This window comes from Coenobita brevimanus, chromosome 26 (genome assembly GCF_032717465.1).
Source record: "Coenobita brevimanus isolate Jiangsu-jjx chromosome 26, ASM3271746v2, whole genome shotgun sequence".
Classification (NCBI taxonomy): domain Eukaryota; kingdom Metazoa; phylum Arthropoda; class Malacostraca; order Decapoda; family Coenobitidae; genus Coenobita; species Coenobita brevimanus.
In genome coordinates this window covers 32,500,672-32,526,873 of record NC_136979.1, presented here as the reverse complement: position 1 = coordinate 32,526,873, position 26,202 = coordinate 32,500,672, and the positions used below count along the sequence as shown (strand labels likewise).

Below are 26,202 nucleotides of genomic sequence, written 5' to 3'. Positions count from 1 at the left end.
GAAGCGAATCCTGAACAGACAGCTCATACATTTGGTATAAGCATAACCTTTGAAAGGTGAATTAGGTGAATTCAGGAGGAAGGCATAACGGAGAACCATCGTCGTTCAGGTCGTCCTCGTGTTACCACACCACTATAGGACCAGAAAATAATCACAACGGTGGAAGCAGCAACTACAAGCAGTGCACACGCTGTAAGAAACGAACTGCATCTGGAATGAAGCACACACACGAACAGTTGTGCGTAGACTTCAGTCGTCTGGGCTATGTGTTCGAACTTGTCCATGAGATTCAGTTTGCCAGCCATAAAAAAAAAAAAAAAAAAAAAAGATTAACATAATACAGTAACTCTATGTGCTGAATACAATACTATAGTCATTTTTTAAAATAACACTGCTAAATAAAGTCAGTTCCAGGTCATAACTATCAACTTGATTAGCTAATACACTGTTAACCCACCCCGTCCTGTCGACGTATGGGTATGTTGCAACGATTTGCATTTGCCAGTCCCAGCGACGTACCGGTACGTTGTGCAATTGCAATGTGCATAATTTCGACAATTTTCAAATTTCGCACTTGATTTGCGGTACGTACCCTCGCATGACCTTCCCCTACCTGCCACCAGGCGGGGACACTCGGCGACCCCGCGCGACCCGTGCTAACCCACCACTCGTCCACTCACCTGGTAGCAACGGTCCTGCTCAGACATGGCTAAGAGAGGTCTCTCAGACAGCGAAATTCAAGTCGCCCTGGACACCTTTACAGGCGACAGTAATTCCCCACTGGACGACGAGGATGTGGACAAGGATTATGTGCAGCCAGAGGAGGAAGAAACCACCAGCAGTGACGAGAAAGTTCTGTCTCCCAGGAAGCGGCAGTACGTGACTTACCGCGCTGCTAGAGAGGGGCAGCAGGCACAGAAGGCACGTGCAACATCCTATCCCTATCCCCAACGTGATTTGGAAACAGAATTCGAGGACGAGGACGAGGACGATGACGGAGCCGTGGGACGTGCTGCCACGTGGTATGGACGTGAGGTCATAACTCATCGTGGCCCAGAGCGCACACCACGACGTATGAGCAGGTATGGGCCTAGCATTTTGTTTGGGGAGTTAGGAAGTCAAGTGGAGGGAGTGGGGAGTGAAAGGGAAAATGCAGGGAGGATTAGGGAAAGTGAGAGTGACGTGAGTGAGTCATTGCTCTCCCTACGTAGTGTGAGGCGGCATAGTGGATCACGTGGGCCAGTGCGGGTGCGTTCATTATCACGTGGGGTTGTGAGGGAGAGGGAAGGTGGGGAGGAACCACTCCCAAGCACGTCTTATGCTCCCCAATATCCCTTAACATGTGGTCGAGCTAGGGTGCATGAGAAAGCACGTGGTGTTGTCATGGAGGGGGAAGGTGGGGAGGAACCACTCCCCAGCATGTCTTCTGCTCCCCAATATTCCCCTATTTCATCCCCACAACCCCCTAATGTTCCTCAAGGCCATAAGGGTAAGGGAAAGGGAAAGGGTAAAGGCAGAGGGAAGAGGAGTGACAGTGGGGAAGCCCTCCGCACTCCTTCTCCCGCACCTCCCCAACCAGGATCTCCTCCCCACCCAGACGAAGGCGGTGATGGGGATGATGGGGACGAGGGATTTGTGTCGTGGAATTGGGAGGATGGGAGTGATTTTTCTCCCCTCATTCACCCCTTCACTGAGCAGGGGCGATCTGGCTGCATTGCTCCAGGAATTCACCGTAATTCCACCAGGTTGGATTTTTTCCACCTGTTTTTCAGTGAGGCATTTGTGGAGCAGATTGTATACCAAACCAACCTGTTTGCAAGCACCCAGCGCCTAGAGAGTGAAAGATTGGGAACAAGGAATAGGCATTCTATCATCTATGATTACCCTGTCTCCCTTCCAGAAATGTTCTTATTTTTTGCCCTGGTCCTTTTGATGGGTATTATATGAAAGAATAGAATTCCTGCTTACTGGACTAGGGACTCTGTTATGTTTACCCCAATATTTGGTCAAGTGATGAGCCGTAATCGGTTTCAACAAATTCTAAGTCGCCTCCATTTCTATGATGCTCATGATCCTGCAAATGCAAACAGCACTGATAAAATGAGGCGAATTAGGTTGATCTTTGATCAGCTCAGGCAAACCTTTCGTTCCTCATTCTATCCCTATAGAGACCTTGTCATAGACGAGAGTCTCGTGTTGTGGAGAGGCAGTATTTCATTTAGGCGGTATATACCCAGCAAAAGGCACCGTTTTAGGTTCAAGATCTTTGTTATGTGCAACTGTAGGACTGGATACATGCAAGACATAGTCTTGTACACCGGTGCACAGACAGACATAATAGAAGATCGAAGTATTGGACTGTCGGGAGCAGTGGTAAAGACGATGATAGAAGACTACCTTCATCGTGGTTACGTTCTCTACCTGGACAATTGGTACACTAGCCCCTTCTCGCTCGTTATCTTCACACGCATGAAACGGGAGTCTGTGGAACCGTGAAGGTGAACCGGCGTCACATGGCCAAGGCAGGGCGGAAACTTTCAAGGAATGAGGTTGTCTTCTTCAAAGCCAACAACATCCTTGCAACTATGTGGAACCACAACAGAGAATAAGCCTCTTGTCCACGGTTCACCGCCCCTTGATGCACCGTACTGATTCCGTAGATTACCGTAGCGAGAACAGGCGTCGTGTTTGGAAACCTGAGTGTGTCATGGATTATAATTTAAACATGCGCCTCGTGGGCCAGTCAGACTCCATGATATCGATGGTAGAGTGTGCCAGGACCACGATGAAGTGGTATAAGAAACTGTTCTTTCACTTGCTAGATATCACTGCTCTGAATTGCCACCACCTTCACGCCATGACAACAGGAGTTCAGGAAACATTTGAAGGGTTTGTGAGGGAGCTCACAAGAGAAATCTTTGCACGGTATGCTGTTGAAAGGCCCCAACATCGCACCCGCACTGCCCCTATTGCACAAACTCCCCTGAGAATATCCGGCCATTTCCCCACTCCTATCCCTTCCCAGCCAAACAGACCTTGGCCCCAACGCAGGTGTCACGTGTGCGGTAATTCCCAGGTGAGACTCACGACACAGAGGAAGGACACCCGCTATGAGTGCATGCAGTGTGAAGTGGGTCTCTGTATTCACCCATGTTTCAGTGAATATCACACGTTGATGCAATTCTAATATGGTGTGAATGCGAAAGGATGCAGAAATTATGAGGTAAATGCAACAGACAGACGCTCAGTGAAATTATCAGTCATGTTGATCTCCAAATATTAGTATAAAGTGCATATGGGTATAACATAAGTGCAAAAATTGTATGTATTTACCTATTTGTATTTACCTATTTGTAATATACAGGAATTGAGCAATGCTCGTGTTGTCCTGTCTCCATATCCACATTTATCAAGTCTACCTTTACACACATGAATGTTTTTCTCATGCACCACCTCTTTGTCTGAGTCGTTCTAAATATTTAAGAATATACCTAATTGTGATATACACGGAATGTACTATGCTCGTGGGTTTCCGTCGCTGTTTCTCAATAAGTCGAATTTAACTTTAAACTCGTTTAAGTTTTTAGATTGGACGATCTCTTTGTCCAGGCTATTCCATAAGTCTATACTTCTGTAAGGAAAGCTATATTTCTTGATATCCTTCAAGCAGCTTGACTTTTTCAATTTCATTCCATGTCCTCTTGTTGCTTTCTTATCCCATACAAACAGATCTTCTTTGTCAATTTTATCTACTCCCACCATGGTCCTGAACACCGCAATCATGTCTCCCCTCTTTCTCCTTTCCTCTAACGAAGGCAAATCCAGTTTTTCCAGCCTCTCTCTGTATGACAGGTCTGTCAGACTGGGGACCATCTTGGTTGCTGTTCTTTGTATTCTCTCAATCTTGTTTATATCTTTCTTTTTGTGTGGGGACCACACTACCGCTGCATATTCTAACCTGGGGCGGATCATGGCCACTATCAATTTTTTCATCATTTCCTCATCCATATAATGAAATGCTACTCTTATGTTAGTCAAGAGCTTATAAGTCTCTCCAACTATCTTGTTAATGTGCTTTTCTGGTGACAAACTATCTTGGACCAGCACTCCCAAATCTTTCTCTTCTCTCCTTTTTGTGATTAATTCATTACCCAAAAAATAATTCAGTGATGGTCTCCTGGTACTTTTACCCATTTCCAATATTTTACATTTCTTTACATTAAATTTCATTTCCCACGTCCGGCTCCAATTGTGTATCCTATCCAAATCCTCCTGCAGTATTTTACAATCCTCCTCAACCTCTATCTTCCTCAAGATCTTTACATCATCAGCAAACAGACTCGCATAACTGTTCACTCCATCTACCATATCATTTACGTAAATCAGGAACATTACTGGCGCCAACACTGAGCCTTGAGGGACTCCACTTGATACTTCCCTCCATCCAGACATCTTTTCCTTTATTACTGTCCTCATTTGTCTGTCTCTCAAAAAGTCTCTCATTCATTCCAGAAGTTTCCCCTTTAGTCCTCCTATATATTCTAGTTTCCACATTAGTCTCTTATGAGGTACCTTGTCAAAGGCCTTCTCTAAGTCTAAGTACACACAATCCACCCAACCATCTCTCTCCTGTACCACATCAATCGCTCTTGAGTAAAAGCTCAACAAGTTTGAAACACATGACCTTCCACTTCTGAATCCAAACTGACATTCAGCCAAAATATTCATCTCTTCCAGATATTTTATCCATCTGTCTTTCAGGATTCTCTCACAATTTTGCGACCATGCTGGTTAGAGACACTGGTCTATAATTCAGGGGTTCTTCCCTGTTTCCTCCCTTGTAAATTGGTACCACATTTGCCCTCTTCCATTCTTTTGGCACTTTCCCCTCTTCCAGTGAGCATACAATTAAGCTGTGAATTTTATCCACCAGTTGTTCTCTGCATTCCTTCAGTACCCAATTAGAAATTCCATCAGGTCCTGGGGCTTTCCTTACATCTTGAGTTTCCAGTAATTTATACACTTCCTGCACCTCCACTTTTATATCTTTCATCACCGGAACATTTCTAATCACTCCCTCCCCTTCCACAAGCTCCTTTTCTTTAGTGAAAACTGACTGGAAACGTTTGTTCATTATTTCTGCTTGCATTGCCGCATCCTTAAAGACCTCTCCATCTACTTTCAGCTTGGTGATTCCTTCCTTTTGTTTCAGTTTGCCATTAACAAATCTATAAAACAGTTTGGGTTCATCCTTGCATTTGTCAATTATACCTTTTTCAAAATTCCTTTCTTCTTCCCTACGTATTCTCGTGTATTCGTTTCTTGTTCTTTTATATTCTTCCTTTGTTCTGTCGTTACCTCTCTTTCTCCAGTTGTTCCACGCCTTATCTCTCTTTTTTTTGGCTATCATACACCTTCTATTAAACCACTCCATTTTCCTGTTTTCTTTCCCTCTTACTCTTGGTACAGATTTTTCCACTCCCAAATTATAGAGGTCTAGAAAGATATCCCACTTCCTCTGTATCTCTCTTGTTTCTCTGAATTTTCTCCAATCCGCATTTTCAAAAAAGTTTCTCAATCCTGTAAAATTTGCTTTGCCAAAGTTGTATCTTCCCTGTCTATGAAGCTCGTCTCTTGGCTCGACGTTTCCTATTAACATCTGAAACTCAATGACCACGTGATCACTTTTTCCCAAAGGACAGAGATATTCCAATGATTCTATTACATCGGGTTCTTTGGTGAACAGTAAATCTAACCTTGCTGGTGTGTCCTCACCTCGAAACCGTGTCTCTTCTTTGACCCACTGCGTCATCACATTATTCATTATTATATTTAATAACATAGTACCCCACGAATCCTCGCCGCCTCCCGAGTACCATTCCTCCCAGTTCACCTCTTTACAATTAAAATCACCCACCAAAATTATATTATTGCTTTTCACAATTATTTTTTGCAAGTAGCTAGCCATATCTGACAACATCTCATGGTATTCGTCATCCTTCCATGCTCTCGTCTTTGGGGGAACATACACTACCGCCATATCTCTCTTAACATTCTCTCCAGTTTCTAATTTCATATATATCACTTCAGCCCTGCCTTCTCCCATTTCCACAGTATCTACATTTATGTTGTTCTTCACTGCTATCATCGCTCCTCCTCCCTTTTTTTCTTTTCTGTCTTTTCCCCACAGTTTGTATTTACCATCTCCCAAATGAACATCAATATCTTCTCTTAATTTGGTCTCTACAAAGCACATGACATCAGGTTCATGTTCTCCCAAGAAATCATTAATTTCAATCCTTGTCGATATGAAACCATCAACATTAGTATATATCACCTTCAAATTATTTTTGACATTATTAATACCCTCTTCTCTCCTACTCTCTGTCCGTACCACCTCAACTTCTGATCTTTCACAACCATCCCCCCTAGTTTCCTTCACTTCTATTTCCTTAAATACCATTTCCTTACTTTCATATCCAATACTCTCCAAAAAAAAGTATTACGTTCTTCCTCTGTCCTCTTATCATTTTTTTCCTTTACTTCTTCCTTTAATGATTTTAAAACTTCTCTTTCTTCTTCATTCAGATCTTTTCTTATTATAATATTTTCCATCCCCGCCTCTTTGCTCAATTTCCAGGTCACTTTAAGTATCTCATTTATTACACTTTCTGATGTAAACTTGACTCTCATTGGTCTTGTTTCCCCTTTCTTATAAGGCCCTATCCTCCTTACTTCCTCAATTTCTTTTACCCACTTGTCTCCTTCGGGGTCAATCTTGCCTAATATTCCTCTCACCATGTTCGTGTCTCTCTCGAGTCTTGCGAACCTAACCTTTTCTTCCTCTTCCCTGTTTCCAATTACTACCACACATCTGTTCCTTTCTGCAGTTTCTCTCACTATTTTCTCTTTTTTCTTCAGTATTTTCACTACATTTTCTTCCATTTCTTTCTTGTTCATTTCCCTTTCTTCCTGGATGATCTCTCTTAAGCTGACCACTTCTTTCTGTTCTTCTTCTACGTGTGCCCACTTTGCCTTGTGTTCTTCTAGTACATTACTCACCTTCTCCGTTTTATTAGTACTCTCTTCAAGTTTCCTCCTCAGTTCAACATTTTCACTCTTCAAATTCTTAATCTCTTCATTGGCTGTTTCGTTGGACTGGATTAGACTCTGTATGGTGGTTTCCGTATTTCCTGACACATCCTTTATCACTAGATTCTCTACTTTTTTTTCGAGTTCACTAATCCTCATAATTAATGTTTTCACCAGGTCCATGACATTAGTATTAGCATCAAATCCTTGAAATTCCATTCCCTCATTGTTTACATTTTCGGCCATCTTTAACGTACCGATAAAGTACCTAAACAGCTGTTACCGAATAAGCCACAAACATTCATGTATACTATTGCCAACAAATCTTTACATTTTTGGTAGTCTACCAACTTTCATTATTTTAAATTTAAAGAAAGACCCTAGGAGACAGGACAGACAAAATTCCTGGAACTACTCAAGGTTAGGAGCGATACCTGGGACGACCTCTCTCTCCGGCGGTTCGTGTGTAAGTGTATAAATATGCCCTAAGTGGAAACATACATAGCGAGGGTTTTATGATGCGATATTCTGTCACTCAGTGCAATAAATATGGCCCGTAATTATATAATTACTGTATTATTATTGCAAATGCTTACGGGTATAAGTTCAAATTATTGTAAGTGTTGAAATATATTCTAAGTCAAATATTCATAGCGTGTGTATAGAGATGCGATTTCCTGATGCTCAGTTGAATGAATAAGGCACGTATTAGTGAAAATAAAAGTCAGCAAGTGGTAAAGTGTGTAATATATGTGAAGAATTAGTATATAAGTGTTTGAGTATTATGTTGGTCGAAACATTCATTGCGAGGGTATTTTCATGCGATATTCTGACACTCACTTGAATAAATAATGCCAGTAAGTATGTACAGTGCAGTATAGGGGTGTAAACGTGTGTAATGTAAGTGGGAAAGTATAATTGGAGTGAATAAATAAAGTAGATGATGAAACACGAGTGTTTGAGATCGTGGTTGCTACGTGAATATGCGCTAGCATATCGCTAAATGCCCTCGTAATGAATGAAAATAATTGAAAACATTTACAGTGGTGGAGGAAAGGTTCTATGTAAAGGGAAAAATAATTGGAAAGCGATAAAACAATTTGGTATGTTGAAATACGAGTCATAGCGAGTGCGCTTTCTTAGCTGATGTACGCTAGACTTATGCTGCATGTCATCATAATGAATGAAAACATCTGAAAACACTTACAAACAGTTGTAATTGGTAAAATGTCATTGAAACAGAAGTATACAAGTAGAAAAAATGATAGGTTGACTGATACAAGACACTTAGCATATAGCATTTTACGACTCGGACCAAACTCGCTATGCTCGCGCGATGGTACAATGCTTTTTTTCCATATATATGTGTCTGAAATCCATTATATTGTTACTGTTATTGTTTATTAGTGCAAATTCAATAAATATAGAGGTGTTGTGTGTTGTTTCTCCCAGTATTCCTTACCATAGAAAACGTGAGCGCATATCACGTCCGTTACAGAACACCACACCTGGCTCGGGGGACCTCACCTGAATGGACCACTTCTAGACCGCGGGAACCACTTTCTTTGTGATTTTCCTTCGTTTCTCAACCTAAGCGGAAGTTTTAGCCAAAAAAAAATTTTTCCAAAAAGGCTCGGGACTGGGGGATGTCGGAGGTGCAGAAAATCTCAGGACATGACGGGTTAATAAGGATGGAGAACTGATTTCCGAACACTTATTTATCTAACTGAATTGTAACATTGCGGACGTGGTAATAAAAAAGAAAATATGAGAAACGTTTCATATATACTAAATATAAACACCAGTCAGAAAAACTTAATATGTAGATTAGTTTCGTTTAGTTTCAAAAGATGCTGGTATCCACTGGCCGGTCACCTGAAGCAAATGGCAACTGAAGTCAGTGCTACCAACAGTCTGTTCGACACAAAGTAGACCGCACCAAAACTGTAGTCTTTCAGCGGATATTTTCACCAAATTTCATGACACGACTTTTGTCTTTGACTGTACATTCACTGACTTCACTTCTCTCAAAGATCATAACTTTACTCTTCCCTACATTCACCCATAGATTCTGTTTCTTACACATTCTCCCAGACTCATCCACCAGGCAGCTCCCCTTCATCTTCACTTAAGAGCACAGTATTATCTGCAAACAACAATACAGGGAGTTTCCAAACACTGGCCTATCTCATTAAGGCCACTCCAACATCCACTGCCCCAGTTTGTATCTCTTAAATAACCCCCTCCATATACAGATTGAACAACCATGAAGACATGACACGTCCCTGTTTCAGTCCAACCTTCAAATAGAAAAATTCATACAGTTCACTGTCCACACACCCTGGATGCAGCCTTAGCACCCTCATACATACTCTTCATGGCATTCAGCAACTTCCCATTTACTCCATATATTCTTAATACTTTCCACAATCCTTGTCTATCCACCCTGTCATAGGCTTTCTCCAGATACATGAAGGCTGCATACAACTTCTTTCCCTTCTCTAGAAATTTCCACCAAAGATCTAAGAATGAATATCTGATCTACACAACTTCTTCCCTTCCTAAAACCTCCCTGTTCTTCCCCAACTAATTCGTCTGTTATTTCCCGAGCTCTGTCAATAAATACACTGAGAAGACAGATGTCCCTGTGATTACCACACACATCTTTTTCCCCTTTTCTTTTGTACAGGGGGATAATTATACCTGACTTCCAATCCTCTGGGTTTGTACTTTCTTCCCAGGCCAAGCTGCACGCCTTCCACATCCATTCTACTACTATGTCTCCCCCATGCTTCAGCATTTCACCACACAATTCATCAAGTCCTGGGTCTTTCCCCATTTTGACCTTCTTCATTGCTTCCACAACTTCCATCTCCTCTCCTCTCTCATCTCTCCTTCTCCCAGCCATTTCCCAGCCACTTATACTCACATTATTTCATTCTCTGTGTTCAGCAATTCCTTAAAGTGTTCTCTCCATCTGCTCACTTTTTCTCCCTTCTCCACTAGTATTCTACCATTTTTATCTTTCACTCCCCGACTAACTTTCTTGACATCCTGTCTAACTCGCTTTACCGCCTTACAAAATAATTTCTTACATTCTCTCCAATTTACACTCAAATTCCTTTCAAATTACTCGTCCACTCTCTTCTTGCTCTGTCTTACTAATCTTTTCACCTCTCTTTTCCTCTCTACAGTATAACTCTCTCTATTTTGTCCCTCAACTTCTTCCATGCCCCAATTTCCCATCCAATCACTATATTCTTTCTTCTTTTGTGCCACAGCCTCTCTCACCTCATCATTCCTCCATGCCATTCCCTGTCCCCCGTTTCATCTTCTCGTCACCCTATATACCACCCAACATGTTGCACAGATTTTTTCTTTGAATATCTTGCATTCATCTTCCATGTCTCCCATCTGCTCCAATCCATATTTACCCAATCGCTCCTCCATATCTTTCGTATATTCTGCCTTTTTTCCATCCTCTTGTAACCTTTCCACCTTCCTTGTATGAGCTACTTCCTCCTGTCCTGCCCTTCTTCTGTTTCTCCATTTTATTTGGACCTTGATCCTCACCACCACCAAGTGGTGGTTGGTAAGTCCATTCCCCGAACCTCTATATGCTTTCGCATCCGTTACACACTTTCTCATCCCATCATCCACACACACATAATCATTGCCTTCCATTTATTTAGTTCACCACCCACCTTTCTCATTGCTTGCCACATGTACCTTTGGATCATTTTGTTTCTGAAAAGGGTATTGGCTATCACCAACCCCCTCCTGGCACAAATGTCCTCTAAAGCACTGCCATTCTCATCCGTCTCTGCAGGCACACCCCACTCACCAACTACACCATCCACCTTCACAGTCCCTACTTTCCCATTCATATCTCCAATCAAAAGCACGCGGTCATTCTTTTCAAACTTTTCCATGCACCCTTCCTCATTAGTCCAGAACTCTTTCACTCTGCTTGCCACAATATTCTACTGTAGATAGTTCTACAGTAGAATATAGTGTTTTTGTTGGATTTTACCCCCCCAACCCCCTTGAGAAGCTGGGAGGGGGTAGTGTGTCATCATCCGAAAATCTGCAACATTTGACTTGCATTTGACTGAATTATGATGAATGATTGAAATATTACTGTACAGATAAATGTATTATATGTACTGTATGGTGAACTATATAGATAAACATATTGTATGTATTGTGTGATAAAGCGAGGCTGTTATTTTACCTGCACTTTGCTTTTGCATTTTGTGCTGCTTTCAGGACAAAGATGTGATCACATGTAATGGCGTGCCACTTGAGTCAGAAAAGTATGTGTACGACATCTACTACTCCCCACAAGCTGTGGACTGGACTGAGTTTGTTTGTGAGTGAGTAACTTGAAGCTTTGTGAAAAACTGAATAGCTATAAGAATAGATGTATAAGTTTTCACTTCAGACTTCTTTGTTGGGGCATTGAAAAAAAAGTCATCCAGCTGTTTCACATGATCATCCAAGTACAGTACAATCCCTGCTATCCGGTATACAGACAAACGGAATACTCAGAAAAACGGGAAAATTCAAGGGCTGGTAAAAACGTCAGTAAGTTATAACTGTGTGCCATTTTGAATGGACCACCAAACCGCCGTTTTATCGTGTCACGTGAGGCTGGGTGAAGTCAGGCTAAGCGAGGTGAAGGCATTTCTGGCTAATGTAAATCCCTAGTAAATCTTCTTAACCAGCCCTCCTCTTCCCCCTTTCCCCTACTTGAATTCAGTCATCCTCCACACCCTCCACAATTTCCACAAATCACCAGTCTGCTTTTGTACCACCAGACAGTAAACAAGCTCTCTTGCTGTTGTGTTGCTCTGATGGACGGTAATTTCAACACTCCAAAATGCCTAAAGAGCAAACTAAACATAAGCTTGTTGTGCTTGCCTTGAAACAGAAGCTGGACATATGCAATAGACTTGAAAAAGACAAACATTATAAAACACTGATGACCGAATATAATGATTTATGATATCAAGGCCCAAGCATCCAAGCTTAATGAATTTTTCATGAAAAGCGAGACAAGTAAGTCCATTGAAAAAAGGCATACTTTTCATCGTTCGAGTGTTTTGCTTAGAAAGATCTAGGGGAGCACCTATTTCTGGTCCTCTTATACAAGAAAAAGCAAGAGAGTTTCACAGTAAAATGAATACAGAAATCGAATGTGATTTCAGTGTTGGATGGTAAAATTGTTTCAAAGACAGGCATGGAATTTGTGAACCAGACATCTCGGGAGAGAGCAAATCAGCAGACGCCAGTGTTTTTCTTCCCAACGGACCGACTCTAACTTCCACCACATAAATTCATCTTAGAACGCATGTATGCTGGTAGAGATGAAAAAAATATATATGTTAATAGGAATGAAGGTTTACTTTGTTGGAAGAAAAAAATATATATATGCTTGCACTTCATATGTACATCATGTAGTTTATTTTGTGCAAAACAGCTGATTGGCGGTGGGTGAAGGGTGGAATGGTGGAGGTCAGTCGGGGCCGGGACCGTAAACAAAGCTTGTGTGGGGGCACAGGTGTGATAATTCTACGGTGCAGTCTTAACATCAGTTCACCAATAAATGTTCAAGATTTTATTTCTTTATTTTTCCAGTTTTATGAGTACAGTACATACAACGAATACTTCGGTAGTTAACAGAATGGTGCAAAACAGTGGCGAAATGGTGGCGGTCAGTTGGGGCCGGGACTGTAAACAAAGCTGATGTGGGGGCACAGGTGTCGTGATAATTTACCAATAAATATTCAGGATTTTATTTCTTTAGTTTTCCATATTTATGAGTACAGTACATACAAGAAATTATTCGGTAGTTGGACTTGTGCATTTTGCAGTACCGGTACTGCAAGGCATTGCATGCATGTGCATTATGACCATGGTGTGTGTTTACGAGGCAATATTTCAGGTGGAATCTCTTAGTGTGCCCCCTGATGTGAGTGGTGAGTGCCTGAATTGTATTTACTGCTGTGATAATGATTGCCTTTGTATAGATTTGAATATCAGAACTACTGGAAAAATCTGTAACTGGGATGGTAAATTCCCCAAGCCGCCCGGTTAACTGGGATTGTACTGTATTGCAAATGGTAACAGAAGGAATCAACCTAGACTTACAGGGCTTAGAAGAGGGTACATTGCTTTTTGTGACAGGTTAATCTTGTCTCCTAGGGCACAGCAGCCCTCCCAGTTTTTGATGATTTGTCTGGTCCTTCCAGTGAAATACTGTGTGATGCACTTTCCATGCTTTATTTGCCAGACTGCTGGGAACCCCAGTCCATGCATGGTGTCTCAGGTATCACCATCGCATCATGGTTCTGGTTTATTTTCTCTCTTTCACTCAATGCCTCATCTTTGAAGAAGCCCTGAGGAAGAGGCTTTAAATTCTCTATAGTAGGAAGTATTGTCTCAAACCTAGAGAGCTGAGGAAAGGATGTGTTGTTTTTTGTCTGCAGATAAAATGCCATATAACCTTTCTATGGAGGTCATTAATATCAATTATGTATGTGTAATGCTGGTATACTAAGTTGCAGTCACTCAGCATTCCACTTCTTTTGCACATTTTCCTCACTTTTCTGTCACTGTACCCAGATATTTGAACTCTCTCACCAATTCCAGTCTCTTTCCATTCACTGTAACATCACACTGGGCCACCTTCTCTCTCAATAACCATCACTTTACTCTTTTCTACACATACTTTCAAGGCACAACACTCACAGACATCTAGAAAACTCTACATTAGTCATCCAAGCTCTTGTCCGGTATTTGCACGTAGCAGTGCATCATCGACATGCAACAGATTTGAGATATTCCATCTATCACCATTCATTACCAACACCATTCCTCTCTCTCCATTACTTGTGTTTTTACTTCTCTCATCACCCAGTCCATGTATAAATTGAACAACCATGGGACATCACACAACCATGTCACACGCTCACATTGATCATGAACCATTCACTTTGATGCCCATTTACCCTTGCACGTCTCACTACGTTTCGTTTTTGTTTTGTTTCGTTTTTGAAGGCACCAATATGCTTGCATGCATCAGTCTTGGTCACCTAATGGTGGCTCTTCATGCAGCTCGATCTTTGGCAGCCTCCCAGTTCAATACCTTAACCCTGAGGTCACATTTAATGACCTCATCCCACGTCTTTTTTGGTCTACCCCACGCTTCTCACTTTCTTCACCCAATTATCATCCCCTATCTTCTCCATATGCCCAAACCACCTTAATCTACCTCTCCTCATCACAACACCAATACACTCAAGCCCCATCCTATTTCTCAATTCTTCCATCGTAAACCGAGCCCCCCCAGGCCTTGCAAGCAGAGATGCACTGCACATCCACCTAATCATTGTCATTTCTGTTCATTTGAGCCTGTGAATATCCTCTTCCTTTACTGCCCAGGTCTTACTACTATACAGTATTATACTCATAACACATGCTGCATACAAAGACCCCTTAGCACGGAGGGAGAGCCCTCTCAATGTCAGGTGAGGGAACAGCTCCCTAAGCTTCTTCCAACCACTTCTCACCCTAGCCACAGAGCTAGCTCTAGCCCCACCTCCAGCACATAACATGTCCCCAAATAACATTACCATCATAAAAACTCTTGATGGCACCTAGCAGCTTACCATCTACACTGTACATGTGCAAAATCTTCTACAATCCCTCTTTGTCTACTTTGTCATATGCTTTTCCCAGATCCATTAATGCCATAAACACCTTATAGTCCTTTTCACAAGCCTTCTCCACTATCTGTCTCACTGCAAAGGGTGACCCCCCCAAAAACTCCCACATTTCGGAAGGCTGTAGCACAGGCAATAGTGAGGCGGGTGGGGCGGGGCTAGGGTCTGTTGGTACCCTAACCCCAATCGTCCTCAATCGCCAACATGACGTGGTCGGGAGCACACTGTGCGTTCACTGTCGAAGCGTTCTTCACAAACAACTGTTCCGTGATTGCCGTGCAGAGGGCCTTTCAAAGATGTTTCAATATTCTATCTATCTATCTATTGCCAGACGCCTCATTCCCATTTGGGGTGGCCACAAACAAATCGCCTCCAAGTCGCCCTGTCCCCTGCCATTTCACTGCCCTGCTCCCAACTCACACCCCCCTCTCTCATATACCTCTCCACCTCATCCCTCCATCTCATCCTCGGCCTCCCCCTCCCTCTTCCCCCCTCCACCTCACTCACATACACTCTCTTCGTCAGTCTTTCACTCTCCATCCTCTCCACATGGCCAAACCACCTCAGTGTGTTCCTCATAACGCTTCCTATCACATCCACATCCACACCACAATGCTCCTTTATATCCTCATTCGTCAGCCTGTCTCTCCATGTGACTCCACAGGCTCCTCTTAAATAACTCATTTCCACTGCTCTCACTCTTGACTTGTGTCCTTCCAACAACGTCCAAGCTTCACTTCTGTACGTTAGAGTTGGTATCACAATACTGTCATGTAGTAACTTTTTCACTTCCATGCTCACTTCCCTGTTTCTTATCACTGCTTTCAAAGAACCAGCAACCTTTCTTCCCTGCTGTACCCTTTCAAGCACTTCACCCTCCAAACCTTCATCCTTACTCATCACACTACCCAAGAACTTAAACGTATTCACATTTTCCAATTCCTCACCATCCAACCTCGCTGTACATTCACTGACTTCACCCCTCTCAAAGACCATCACTTTACTCTTCCCTACATTCACCTTTAGATTCCGTTTCTTACACACTCTCCCAAACTCATCCACCAAGCCTTGCAGCTCCCCTTCGTCTTCACTCAACAACACAGTATCGTCTGCAAACAACAGTACAGGGAGTTTCCAAACACTATCCTCTCTCACCAGGGCCACTCCAACATCCACTACCCTACCTTGTACCTCTTTTATTGCCCCATCCATGTACAAATTGAACAACCATGGAGACATGACACATCCCTGTTTCAACCAAACTTTCAAAGAGAAAAATTTACTTAGTTCGCCATCCACACACACTGCAGCCTTCGCACCATCGTACATACTCTTCACAGCATTCAACAACTTCCCATCTACTCCATATATTCTTAACACTTTCCACAATCCTTGTCTATCCACCCTGTCATATGCTTTCTTCAAATCCATGAAAGCCGCGTACAACTTCTTTCCCTTCTCTAGAAACTTTTCCACTAAAGATCTAAGAATGAATATCTGATCTACACAACCTCTTCCCTTCCTAAAACCTCCCTGTTCTTCTCCAACTAATTTCTCTGTTCTTTCTCTAACTCTGTCAGTAAATATCCTACCATACACTTTTCCTATTATACTAAGAAGACAAATGCCCCTATGATTACCACACACTTCTTTTTCCCCTTTTCCTTTGTACAAGGGAATAATTATACTTGACTTCCAATCCTCCGGGACTCTATCTTCCTCCCAGGCCAATCAGCACATCTTCCACATCCATTCTACTACTATCTCTTTCCCATGCTTTAGTATTTCACCACACACTCCATTAATTCCTGGGGCTTTCCCCGATTTAACTTTCTTCATTGCTTCCACAACTTCTCTCCTACTGATTTCTTCCTGTCTTCTCACCTCCCTCCTTCTCCCAGCCATTCCCCAGCCACTTATACTCGCATTACTTCCATCCTCTATGTTCAACAATTCCTTAAAGTGTTCTCTCCATCTGCTCACTTTTTCTCCCTTCTCCACTAGTAATCTACCATTTTTATCTTTCACTCCCCTGCTAACTTCACTTCTACCCTGTCTTACTCTTTTCACCTCTTTCCAGAACATTTTCTTACAGTCCCTCCACTTTACACTCAAATTCCTTCCAAATTCCTCATCCACTCTCTTCTTACTCTCTCTTACTAATCTTTTCACCTCTCTCTTTCTTTCTACGTATAACTCTCTCTTCCGCCTCTCAACTTCTTCCACGCCCCTATTTCTTATCCATTCATTGTATGCTTTCTTCTTTTGTGGCACAGCTTGTCTCACCTCTTCAGTCCACCACGCTGTTCCTTGCACCCCCCTCCGTCTTCTCTTCCTTCCACACACCATGATAAAAAGGGTTTAATATATGGGACAGTATGAGCTTCACTCATTTCTGTAAAGATATGTTATGTGAGAACAATTATGTAGAACACACACACACACACACACAGAAATACGGAAGATGCAGTAACTCATGGCTGAGTGGAAGGCAGCCATTATCAAGACTTATGATTCCAGAAACTCTTGATTGTAAACACATGGTTTGCTTCGTATATTGCTGACTTTAATACTCAGACAAAACATCAGCAATATTGAAGGAAAGTTGTGATCCCTTATGATGGATTATATTGTGAAACAAAATGCAGTGCAGTCTTTCGTTAACTTTCTGAATTGATAAATATAATTCTTTCCAACACATTCCAATGCATTATTTTTGAAGAGACTGACTTGAAGCCTCATATTTATGGATCCCTCCAAATGAAGGAGCCAAAATGGATGTACATCCTATACATTTGTATTCTGCTTATGTTAGTTATTAATGTTTTTATATTTTGCTTTTGTTTTGTAGAGTGGAGAGATATGATACCCCATGTGATAGCTCCTCAGATGAAATACCAGATGATGAGGATGATGAGAATGATGAAGACAACTGGAGGAATGAGTACCCAGAAGAGGAGGAGGAGGATTCCATTGAGTAAGTTGCCTTATGCTTGTATGCAGTGTTTGAGTGGGATAGGAAGGAATTGGATCATTGGTATCCTAATCATGTTTCAGTGAGTCAGCTAACACTCTGCCTACTGGTATGTCTCATCCAGTATATAGTATCCGATATGATTGCAGAGTATTAATCTAGGGATAGGAAGGAACTGGATCATTGGTACAGTATCTGCATCATGTTTCAGTGAGTCAGCTAATATTCCGCCTACTGTTATGTCTTATCCAGTTTGTAGTGACTGATATGATTGCAGAGTATTAATCTAGATTAATATCACTGTACTCACCTGTACTCACTAATCATCCTTTTGTGGTATGTCACTCAGAAGTTAACAAATACAGCAAGCTCTCATTTTCATGGCTGCATCATCTGGCATGCGTAATTATCCATCACAGGAAATGGGGACAAATTTTTTGAAATTTGTGGGAAGCCCAAAATTGAAATTCATGCCATTAGGTGGAAGCTCAGCCACCTAAACACTTCTTGTCACGTCACATTGCCAGATCGCTGCTTTTGACATTGCCAATTTTGGCAGTTTCCATTCTAATTCGTTATCTTTATGTCTGTGTCTTTAGTTTTCTTCTGATGCTCAGTACAGTAATCTCTCTATTATCTGGACGGCCATTACCTGGACCATCCATTACCCGGACTCTGTGATCTGGCTGTTCCAAACCATTATTCGTACATAAAATCCCACTATCCAGACAAAATGCTTGCGTCTGTTTTGAAGTTATGGTCACACGAAAGATTTCCACCTGGACAGGCGAGAATAGCCCAGTGGAACCGCCATGTCGGGTTGGATTGTTTACTCTACGTCTGCCAGACATCCCCGGTGCTCGCTGTCAGTTCTTACACATCACTTGTGTAGAGAGCAGCTCTTCCCGGACTGTTGTTATGGTGGTGCACATGGTAGCTTTTATGATGTTCCCTACTTGCCTCAGGCCATGCTATTTTATGCATGCCTCCTCCTAGGGTGTGTAATGATAGCCACTTCACCAGGGAAAAGGAAGATGGTTGTGCTGACTCTTGAGAAGTGGTAGATCCTGGGTAAGATTGATGCGGGATGGTCGAATCGTGGGTGTTGACATTGATTTTATTCAAGCTTACTGTACTTTACCATGACTTTATTCTTTTTTATCATGATTTCATTACATTTTACTATTATATTTTTTGTGCCCAATGCATTTTTCATGTGTAGCCAGTTTTTTCATGTCCCTGCAGGGTAGTGGTGATTACTTGTGGTTGATGGGTCTGCTTGACCATGGCAGCTGCTTGGCTTTCATTTATAGCTCTGCTTGACCAGATAAAGTAGTAATTGCTTGGCTGTCGTTGTTAGGTCTGCTTGACCAGATAGAGTAGTACTGTAATTGCTTGGCTGTCGTTTATAGGTCTGCTTGACCAGATAGAGTAGTATTAAACAACAGTAACAAGTGTTGAATGATGTCTTGTAGTGGCCTTATACACTGGCTTTCATAGTTAGGTTATGTATGGATGGGTGCCAGGGGAGAAGTCCACTATCCAGACGGAGCTACTACCCGGACATGTTTTTGGCTCTATTACGTCTGATAATCGAGGGATTACTGTATTAATTATGTATATCCCTCCTCTTCAGTACATTTCATACTCTTATTTCCTTGTCTATCTTGCCCCCAAATGGATGACATATTGGTTCCCTCCTCCTCCATGGCCACCACTCCACTCTGTCCCTCCATTACTGCAGTGCCATGTGGCAGCTGTGCATATGGTGAAGTTCATTGTGTGTTTCATCATCCCTGTCCTTTATGCCATGCAGACTCCCTTCCATCTATTGGTGTGTGTCTCAATGGCACCTCCACCTGCCAAGTGCTCCAGGAATGTCCTATCCCTTGAAAAGAAGTGGGAGAATATCAGAGAACTTGACGAGAGATGGAGTGTGATTCGGGCAGAGGAGGAGGTATAGTGCATTATTGCCCTGTTTGCCAGTGGACTACATGGGATTTACACCACTAACCACACAGGATTTACTGTATCAATAAATTTTCCAGTCTTTCTCTGGAGAGTTTATTCCTCCTAATGTCTTCTGTTTTATTTCTGTTATGCATGTCTTACATATCTCTCTCCCCATGCTTGGTTAGCTATGCCTATCCTCTGTCTGCCTTGTTAATCTGCCTTGATCTGCCTGACTCCATCTTTGGGTGTCATGTGAACAGTGTGTGTACAGTACATTGTACAGTACACCAGCACCTCACCATTTGCAGGGGATAGGTTTCTTAAACGCATAGGAATGTAGAATTTCGCAAATAACTTGTTTACTCTCCATGTGTTATTTTCATAGTCGTCACGTAGGATTTGCCGAGTATGGGCCACTCAGTTTTGTCCCCTTTATGCGTATCAGATGACTTCCTACACAATGTCCAACCTTAACCCTTTTGAGAACCGTAAGTTTTCAGTAAGTTTCTGGGACATGAACAGCGTGGAGAGAACCCAGCTATGGCTGCTTCCTTGCACACTCAAAGAAAAATATTTCCATGGCCAGATTTGCCCCCAGAAATTGGTTATATTGGTATAAATTTTATACCATCATCTTTGCTGGTGTTTATACTATAAGATAAGCTAATAAAAACACACAAAACTGATGAGGAAAAGTACAGAAATGCAGTGAGAGTAGAAGTAGCTTCAAATAACTTCCAAACATCATAGCACAAAATTTTGCCCACTCTGTGCAAGAGCAAAGCATATATCTTGATGCAGAATTTTATGAGCTTACTTGTGGTGCTTTTGGAAATTCAATATAACCAGTAATTTTTGAGTAAATCGCCAAAAAATATAAAAATCACCTAAAATGCTTTGTTTATTGTGTTACTGAACATGTAACTAACATATATGTAAATTATGTACACCATCCCCTGTAACCCTCCCAAGTTTGATGCACTTACTGCTAAAACTCAGCTTTCGATGAATATTTTTGTCCAAAATGACGCAGATTGCATCATAGGTTACTCTTCAGTACAACGCTGATATGACACAATTTGTGTCATCGTTCCTAAGAGGGTTAAATTTGACTTCCTGGTCTTTAAAAGAAAAACATTATTAAGTATTGTTAATCACAGGTTTAAGATCATGTACATTTATTGATCGCACCATATCACATATCACATGTGGTAGGGAATGTGAAGGTGGATGGAGTAGTTGGTGAGTGGGGTGTGCCTGCAGAGATGGATGAGAATGGCAGTACTTTAGTGGACATTTGTGCTGGGAGAGAGTTGGTTATAGCCAGGACCCTCTTCAGGCACAAAATGATTCATAGGTATACGTGGTGAGTGATGAGAAGAGTGGGTGGTGAACTGAATGAACGGAAGGCAATGATTGATTATGTGTGCGTGGATGAAAGGATGACAAGGTGTGTTGTAGTGGATGCAAATGTATATAGAGGCTGGGGGAGTGGACCTTCTGACCACCACTAGACGGTGGTCAGAATCAAAGTCCAAATGATATGGAGAAATAGGAGAAGGGAAGGACAGGAGGAAGTAGTTCATACAAGGAGGGTGGAAACATCACAAGAAGCTGGAGAAAAGGCAAAATATAAGAGGGAAGTGGAGGAGCAATTGGGTAAATATGGATTGGAGCGGTTGGGGGACGTGGAAGGTGTGTGCAAGATATTCACAGAAGAAATCTGTGCAGCATGTCAGGTGGTGTGTGGGGTGAAGAGAAGACGAAAAGGGGTGCAGGGAACAGCATGGTGGAATGCAGAGGTGAGACAGGCTGTGGCACAAAAGAAGAAACCATATAATGAGTGGATGAGAAACAGAGACGTGGAAGAAGGTGAGGGACATACGAGTTTTATGTAGAGAGGAAGAAAGAGGTGAAAAGATTAGTAAGACAGTAAGAAGAGAGTGGATGAGGAATTTGGAAGGTACAGTAATCACTCTAATATCCGGACGCCCAATAACTGAACATCCCCAATACCCGGACATAATCGTCCTGGGATCTAATATTCCCAAAATCTCCCCCCCCCCCCCCCCCCCCCAAAAAAAAAAAAAAAAAAAAAAAAAAGATTTTTTCCCGTCTGTAATTTGAACTTACCATGCACGGCGCGGGAGAGCATTGTTGTGGCGCGTCATTCCTCCGACATCCGATAGAGCGCCGCTGCATCCTCCCCACTTTCCGCCTGTCTCTCGCCGCGAGTGCACGCTCGTCGTAATGGCTGCCCACGTGATCGCTTTTGTGATGGTGCCTTACCTGCTGCAGGGCCTCCTGCTGCTCTCGGGCCTCCTCTTAGTGTGTGTGATGATGGCCTCGCCACCTGAGAAAAGGAAGAGAGTGGTGTTGACTCTGGAGAAGAAACGGGAGATATTGGAGAAAGTAGATGCGGGGTGGTCTTCTTCCCGCATTCTCCGCGAGTTTAACCTGGCCTGGCCTACTTTGTTCGATATCAAGAGATCCCGAGACAAACTCATGCAGTACACGGCTGACTTCTCGTCGAGAAGCAAATGCAACGTGGAAAGGAAGGTTATGTTTACCCCCAAGTTTGCAGAAATCGACCGATCCACGTTGATTTGATATCGACAACAACGTGCTGCTGGTGTGATGGTATGTGGAACAGAGCTGAAGGCTGCTGCTGAGAAGTTCGCCAGGCTTCACGACGCCCTAGACTTCAAGGCATCCGAGGGTTGGCTCTTCGCGTTCAAGTTGCGGCATGGCCTTACCAACCGTAAAGCACATGGCGAAGCATTGGACACTAACGAGGATGGAGTTGACGAGTTTCGGCACAAGGTGAAGGGCTTGATCGACAGGGAGGGCCTAACTCTCGGTCAAGTCTACAACGCTGACGAAACTGGCCTATTCTATCGCTCGCTGCCAACGAACACTCTAGCCGAGGAGACGGAGAAGCGTGTACCTGGCCGCAAGCTTTCCAAGGAACGGATATCTGCTTTGTGTTGTGCCAGTGCTAACGGCATGCACCGGCTTAAGCCTGTTGTTGTTGGCCACACAAAGCAGCCTTGGTGCCTTCGTGGGGTGATGGATGTCCTTCCTGTCGTCTGGTACCATTCTTTGAAGGCATGGTTCACAGCTGTGATCTTCAAAGACTGGTTTCACCGTCACTTCGTCAAGGAGGTCATCCATTACCAGACGAAGACACTGGGAATCCCGCGCGACCAGGTAAAGGCCCTCCTTCTCCTCGACAGTGCACCTGCCCACCCGTGCGACAAGGACTTGGTTGCTGAAAATGGCCGTATTAGGTGCATGTTTCTGCCACCTAATATGACTGCTCTCATCCAACCAATGGACCAAGGAGTGATTGTGGCAAAAAAGCGCCTATAGCGTCGGAAGTTCCTGGACGAGGTGATGGTTGTTCTCGAGGACGAGGACGAGCGCAGGGAGGGACGGGACACATGAGGCAAGCGGACTTTGGAAAACCTTCACCACTACAACGTCAAGTCTGCGCTGTACAACTGGGCTAGTGCATGGAAGGAAGTCCCTGTGAAGACCCTGGAAAATGGTTGGTCTCGTCTGCTTCTCAGAACGGATGTGGAGTACGATTTTCTAGGCTTTGACGTGGATGACTTCCATGCACGGCTACGTATGCACGGCGACGGTGTAGATGTGGACGATGTTCGTGAGTGGTTGGATGACGACGAGGGCGATCCTGGGTATCAGACGTTGTTTGATATCGAGATCGAATCATCAGTTGCAGGTGTCAGTACCGAACTTGAAGATTCCGACGCTGAAGGCGACGATGATGCGGACTTCTCTCAGCAGGACACTACTCCAAGCATCCCCAAGCTGAGCGCACTCCGGGAACATCTAGAGTTCGTCCTAGACTACCTGGAACACCCGGACTGCGACAGGGAGATGGGGCCCTTGGGACTCGTGGAGGAAGTGCGTGCTTTCAGGCAGCGCATCATTGGTCGTCAGAATCGGCGGTCATTGCGTCAATCAACCATTGACAGTTTTTTCAGGCCTGTGACCCCCGCTGTGCCCAGCCCTGGCTCCACTCCGTTGCCTCCCCAAGACAGGCCCTCATGCTCTGAGCCACAGCCCAGCACATCAGCTATGGTGGAGTCACCGCTCGACGTTAGTTTGCGGCTGTCTTCAGAGTCGTCTGCAGTGGGTACGCCATCACCACGACCCAGCGATGCACCCCTAGGTCGCCTGCCAGTGATACTCTCGGACTCTGACAGTGAATAAACAGCAAGAACTTCTCCACTAGACCACACGGGAATTTAGAGTGTTGTGCAAAAAACAGTGTGTTGTGTTAAGGATTTAAAGTTGTGAGAGAAAAGACTCAATAGAAAAAAAATTTAACGTAAATAGACTTGTTTGTTTTGGCTTTGGAAAATTATATGAATGGGAAAGTTAAAGTGCAACACTTAGTAAGTTACAATGGAGCATTATTTAGACAAGAGTGCACACTGTGAAGAGAACGGACTTCTGTGTGTGATTGACTAAGCTCAGTGCAAGACTTCAGGAACAGTGTACTGCAAGTGCATCAGGAAATCGTTCTTACCGTCAGAGTCCGAGAGGAGGCAGTTATTCATCGAGGTGGCCAGGGACTTGCTGTAAGTAGGCAGAATGTTTCATACTGTACTTTTTTCCATACTATACTTACCTCATTTCACTCTTTAATGCCCTTTATTGGTGTGAATAGGGTGTTAGTAGCTATGCATGTGCTGTAGGAATGTGTTTTTCTGAGTTAGGCTAGGTTAGGGTCCATAAGTACCAGAACGTTTATTAATGTATGAACATACTTCTAAACTCTCATTTTATGTTTCTTTTGCATTTATTTAAGTCATTTATGTGCCTTATTGGTGTGATTTGGGTCTTAAATAGGTGCTATGCATGTCCAGAGGGAGTTGTATAGGTGTTTCTCTGAGTTAGGGTCCTTAAGTACAAGTCCATAAGTTGGGGCCCAATATCCGGACAGAACCAATATCCGGACCTAGCTATGGCCCTATTACGTCGGATATTGGAGTGATTACTATATTTAAGTGCATATTGAAGGGAATGTAAGAAAATGTTCTGAAAAGAGGTAAAGAGATTTAGGCAGGGTACCAAAGAAGTTAGTTGGGGAGTAAAAGATAAAAATGGTAGATTACTAGTGGAGAAGAGAAAAAAACTGAGCAGATGGAGAGAACACTTTAAGGAATTGTTGAACATAGAGAATGAAAGTAATGTGAGTATAAGTGGCATGGGAATGGCTGGGAGAAGGAGGGATGTGAGAAGAGAGGAAGAATTCAGTAGGATGGAAGTTGTGGAAGCAATGAAGAAAGTTAAAATGAGGAATGCCCCAGGAATTGAAGAAGTGTGTGGTGAAATGCTGAAACATGAGGGAGAGATAGTAGTAGAATGGATGTGGAAGATGTGCAGATTGGCCTGGGAGGAAAGTAGAGTCCCGGAAGATTGGAAGTCAGTTATAATTATTCGCCTGTACAAAGAAGAAGGGGAAAAAGAAGTGTGTGTTAATCATAGGGGCATTTGTCTTCTTAGTGTAATAGGAAAAGTATATGGTAGGATACTTATTGATAGAGTTAGGAAAATAACAGAGGAATTAGTTGGAGAAGAACAGGGAGGTTTTAGGAAGGGAAGAGGTTGTGTAGATCAGATATTCATTTTTAGATCTCTGGTGGAAACGTTTCTAGAGAAGGGAAAGAAGTTGTATGTGGCCTTCATGGATTTGGAGAATGCACATGATAGGGCAGATAGACAAGGATTGTGGAAAGTATTAAGAATATATGGAATAGATTGCAAGTTGTTGAAGGCCGTGAAGAGTACGTATGAGTGTGCTAAAGCTGCAGTGCGTGTGGATAGTGAACTGAATGAATTCTTCTATTTGAAGGTTGGATTGATGCAAGGATGTCATGTCTCCATGGTTGTTTAGTCTATATAGGGATGGGGTTATAAAAGAGACTCAGGGTAGGGAAGTGGATGTTGGAGTGGCCCTAGTGCGAGAGGGCAGTGTTTGGAGAGTACCTGCACTGTTTGCAGATGTTACTGTGTTATTAAGTGAAGACAAAGGGGAGCTGGAAGGCTTGGTGGATGAGTTTGGGAGAGAGTGTGAGAAACAGAATCTAAAGGTGAATGTAGGGAAGAGTAAAGTTATGGTCTTCGAAAGAAATGAAGTCAGTGAATGTAGAGTGAGGTTGGATGAGGAGGGAATGGAAAATGTGAGTGTGTTTAAGTACTTGGGGAGTGTGATGTGTAAGGATGTAAGTTTAGAGGGTGAAGTGCTTGAAAGGGTGCAACATGGAAGTGAGTATGGAAGTGAAAAAATTACTACATGACAGTATTGTGATACCAACTCTGATATATGGAAGTTAAGCTTGGACCTTGTTGGCAGGACAGAAGTCAAGAGTGAGAGCATTGGAAATAAGTTATTTGAGAGAAGCATGTTGAGTCACATGGAGA

At 42.9% G+C, this 26,202-nt stretch overlaps 1 protein-coding gene across 3 annotated transcripts in view; it reads left to right on the top strand.

The window, feature by feature from the left end:
• fs(2)ltoPP43 (female sterile (2) ltoPP43) overlaps window positions 1-26,202 on the top strand; it is a 236,291-nt gene that overhangs the window by 102,782 nt on the left and 107,307 nt on the right. For all 3 annotated transcript variants that reach the window (XM_080268044.1, XM_080268045.1, XM_080268046.1), the window contains exons 5-6: window positions 11,362-11,468; window positions 17,671-17,796. In XM_080268044.1, coding sequence (XP_080124170.1) covers window positions 11,362-11,468; window positions 17,671-17,796 — 233 coding nt within the window. The remainder of the gene's footprint in view (window positions 1-11,361; window positions 11,469-17,670; window positions 17,797-26,202) is intronic.